The 2,943-nt window shown below is 55.5% G+C and overlaps 1 protein-coding gene across 1 annotated transcript in view; it reads right to left on the minus strand.

The window, feature by feature from the left end:
• TMEM184A (transmembrane protein 184A) overlaps positions 1-1,521 on the minus strand; it is a 4,748-nt gene extending 3,227 nt beyond the window's left edge. The window contains exons 1-2 of the mRNA XM_010134996.1: positions 1,297-1,521; positions 450-615 (exon numbers count right to left, since the gene is read on the minus strand). Coding sequence (XP_010133298.1) covers positions 450-615; positions 1,297-1,521 — 391 coding nt within the window. The remainder of the gene's footprint in view (positions 1-449; positions 616-1,296) is intronic.
• Between the last annotated feature and the right edge of the window lie 1,422 nt (positions 1,522-2,943).

Raw genomic sequence — 2,943 nt, forward strand, 5'->3', positions numbered from 1 at the left:
GTAATATACATGCCCACACTCTTCTGTTCCACAGGGAGAGAGCAATAAGGTGGAAGAGCAACCTCAACCCCGATGAGCTTACCCTGCACCTCAAAACACCCCAACTCCCCAATTGTTTACGTACATCTACCGTCCGCTTTAGAGAAGCTGTATTTCTACCCCACAGGCAGCCAGATAACCTCTTTCCCCAGGAGCATGACGCTGTGGTCCCTCTGAGCCTGCAGTCAGGTGCTGGAAAGGCACCTGCTTGTGTCTGCCCGTCCCCATCCTCCCCTTGCTGCTGACGGAGAGCAAAGGGGAAAACCTCTGCACGGGGGAAGGGAGAGTGGAAAGTGAAAAAGATGAAGATTTGCCACTCTGTGTGATCCAGGACACTCCAGAGACCCAGGTCAGGGAGATGAGGGTCCTGCTTTGCCATCAGCCTCCCTGCCAGAAGAGGCTCTACTCACCTTCATAGCAGTCGCGCACCGAGTCGAAGTAGACGTAGTACTGGTGGCTGCCGAGGAGGAGGAGGCTGAGCCAGGAGTCGAAGGCGTAGATGGGCACGATGAAGAGGATGCGGATGATGTAGCGTTGCTCCTTGGGGATGGTGTAGTTCCTCAGATGTGTGTAAATCTGCAAAGTGCCCAGCATGCAGAGCTGTGGCTACCAGTGGTCCGGAGGGGAATCAGAGCTATCCCCAGCCCACAGGGCTGCAGGTGCCTGGTCCCATCAGCCTTGTGGGGGTGAGAGCCCCACCAGCTTGCCCCCACGGACCCATCAGGCGAGACAGCTCCATCCCAGTCCTCAGGGGAATCCCTTACACAAAAATACGTGGAAGTTGGGTCCCTTCCCCGGGGCTGTGCAAGTAGCGTGCCCTCCTCCATGCCAGCCCCTATGCAGCCCCAGCCCAGTGCTCAGAGACACCAGCTTGCCCCAGGGCTGCCTTCAGCAGCACGGATCTGTGCAGCACCCAAACACATGCCCACTGGCAGTATGTTTCAAGGCAGCCGGTGGTGTGCACCCCAAAGGCACAGGCCGCATGGTGCTAGACAAGAAACCCCACTAGGTGTTGCCTCTGGGCAGTGCTGATGCCTGGCAGCCTCTCCTGGCTCTAGCAGGGGAAGCATGTGGGCAAAGTCCACCCTCCTGAGCTGTCAGTGCCTGGCTCCCAACAGCAGAGATATCCTCTCCGGGCAGCAACAGGAAGAAATATTTATCAGCAGCTGAGGGATTTGCAATGTACTTGAGGGTAATCAATAGTTTTGCTCTTGCATCAACCCCAGCGCTGAGCCCCATCTCTGCTCCAGCCCGTACCTGGTGGAAGGTGACGATGAGTGCCGACCACACAAAGAGGCCAGAGATGACCTGTGCTGCCGTTGTCGTCAGGAAAAGCTGCTGGCTGTCCTGGGAGTCGTTGTGGGCAGCCGTGAGCAGGGCAAGGGCCGGGGATGGGTTTGCTGAAGCCAGTCTGGCCGCTGTGCCGGGCTCTGGTGTGCTGGGTGCCGCGGGAGAGGGCAAGGCACGCGTGGCATTACTCATCTGCAGCGAGGAAGAGGCAAGGGGAGTGGCACAGGAAGGCAGGGCTGAGGTAAGCTGGTGAAGGGGAAGGTCCCAGCAGATTTCCCAGCCCACACAAACAGTGTGGACAAACCTCCTGTGAGGCTTATCTCCTCCCTGGGATTTTTCCAGGGTTTGTTTTGTTGTTTTTTTTTTTCACCCGAACAGGCTATTCACCATGGTTGGGTCTGCTTCTCCCAGTGAGGAAATACAAATGTCCTTCAGGAGCAGACACTCTTTTCTCTGAGGAGGTGTATGCAGCCCCTGTGTCCCCCAAAACAGATGCTTCTCCTTCCCAGCCTTGCTCCTTCTTGTTTTCTCAGGGGTCACTATCCTGCTTGAAAGAGAAAGACCTGCCTACATTTGTGCTCCCATGAGTTCACACATCAGGAACCAGATAATAATAACATTCAACATGACAATAACGAGTCCCTTACCAATGAACCATCGCGACACTGATGTCCTCCTCCGTGGGAGCCCAGAAAACACCTTTGGATCCCTGTGGTTCCCCCAGATTTGGCTCCACTCGTCATTCATGGCCTGCTAAGGGCAAACCCTGAGACCGCCCAAGAAGCCAGAGGTTTGGTGTCACCCAGGTTGTTCAGCCAGCCTCAGCCTTTCTGGGATTGTGGGGGTCTCAGTGTGCTGGCAATGCCAACCTGAAGACCCGAAGGGCTCCTGCATCCAGATGAAGCTCAGGGGAGCAAACCTGCCATGCCACAGGCAGAGGTGCTGCTCTTCGGGGATGCTCAAGTGCTCCAGCATCTCCCCAGCAGGTCTGTCCTCCTCAAAGCCGGTCATCCCAAGGCACCAAACGTTCCCGGTGCAGCGAGTGGCTGGGGCATACAGGCACAGTGTGCCCTGCAGCTCCGGACAGCAAAGACCAGCCTAATAATACTCTCTTATTTATAGGGCAGCTTCATATCTCAAGGCCAACAGATGCATAAACTGCTGCGTTTGGCCTCTCTTACTGCTAATCTCTGGAAAGCTGCTTTTTCACAAGTATAACGATAGTGGTTTAAAACAACAACGACCACCTGTGAGCAGAGTCCTAACAATGCAGATACTTCTGGGTGCACTGATAATAAACAAAGATTTTAGCTGCTGGCTGAACTGGTGAGAGCAGAAAAGTATCTGCCACAGATGAGGGTGATAGGGAATGGCCTCAGTCCAATTAAACACAGAAAACAAACCAAAGCGAGAACTCGCCCTGCGGCTTCTTCTCCTGCCCTCTCCCCGAACTCCAGCCTCGCAGGAGAGGAAACTCAGCTAGTGTCAGGTCAACAGTCCTAAAAATACCTCCCCCACCTCCGGCAGCCTGGCAGGAGCTGCCTGTAAGCGGAGATGCTGGCAAGGTCCCAGGAGCTCGCCCTGGTGTACCTGCACCCACGAGCGGGGAAGCGG

Source organism: Buceros rhinoceros, unplaced genomic scaffold (genome assembly GCF_000710305.1).
Source record: "Buceros rhinoceros silvestris isolate BGI_N320 unplaced genomic scaffold, ASM71030v1 scaffold11674, whole genome shotgun sequence".
In the NCBI taxonomy this organism is placed as follows: Eukaryota; Metazoa; Chordata; class Aves; order Bucerotiformes; family Bucerotidae; genus Buceros; species Buceros rhinoceros.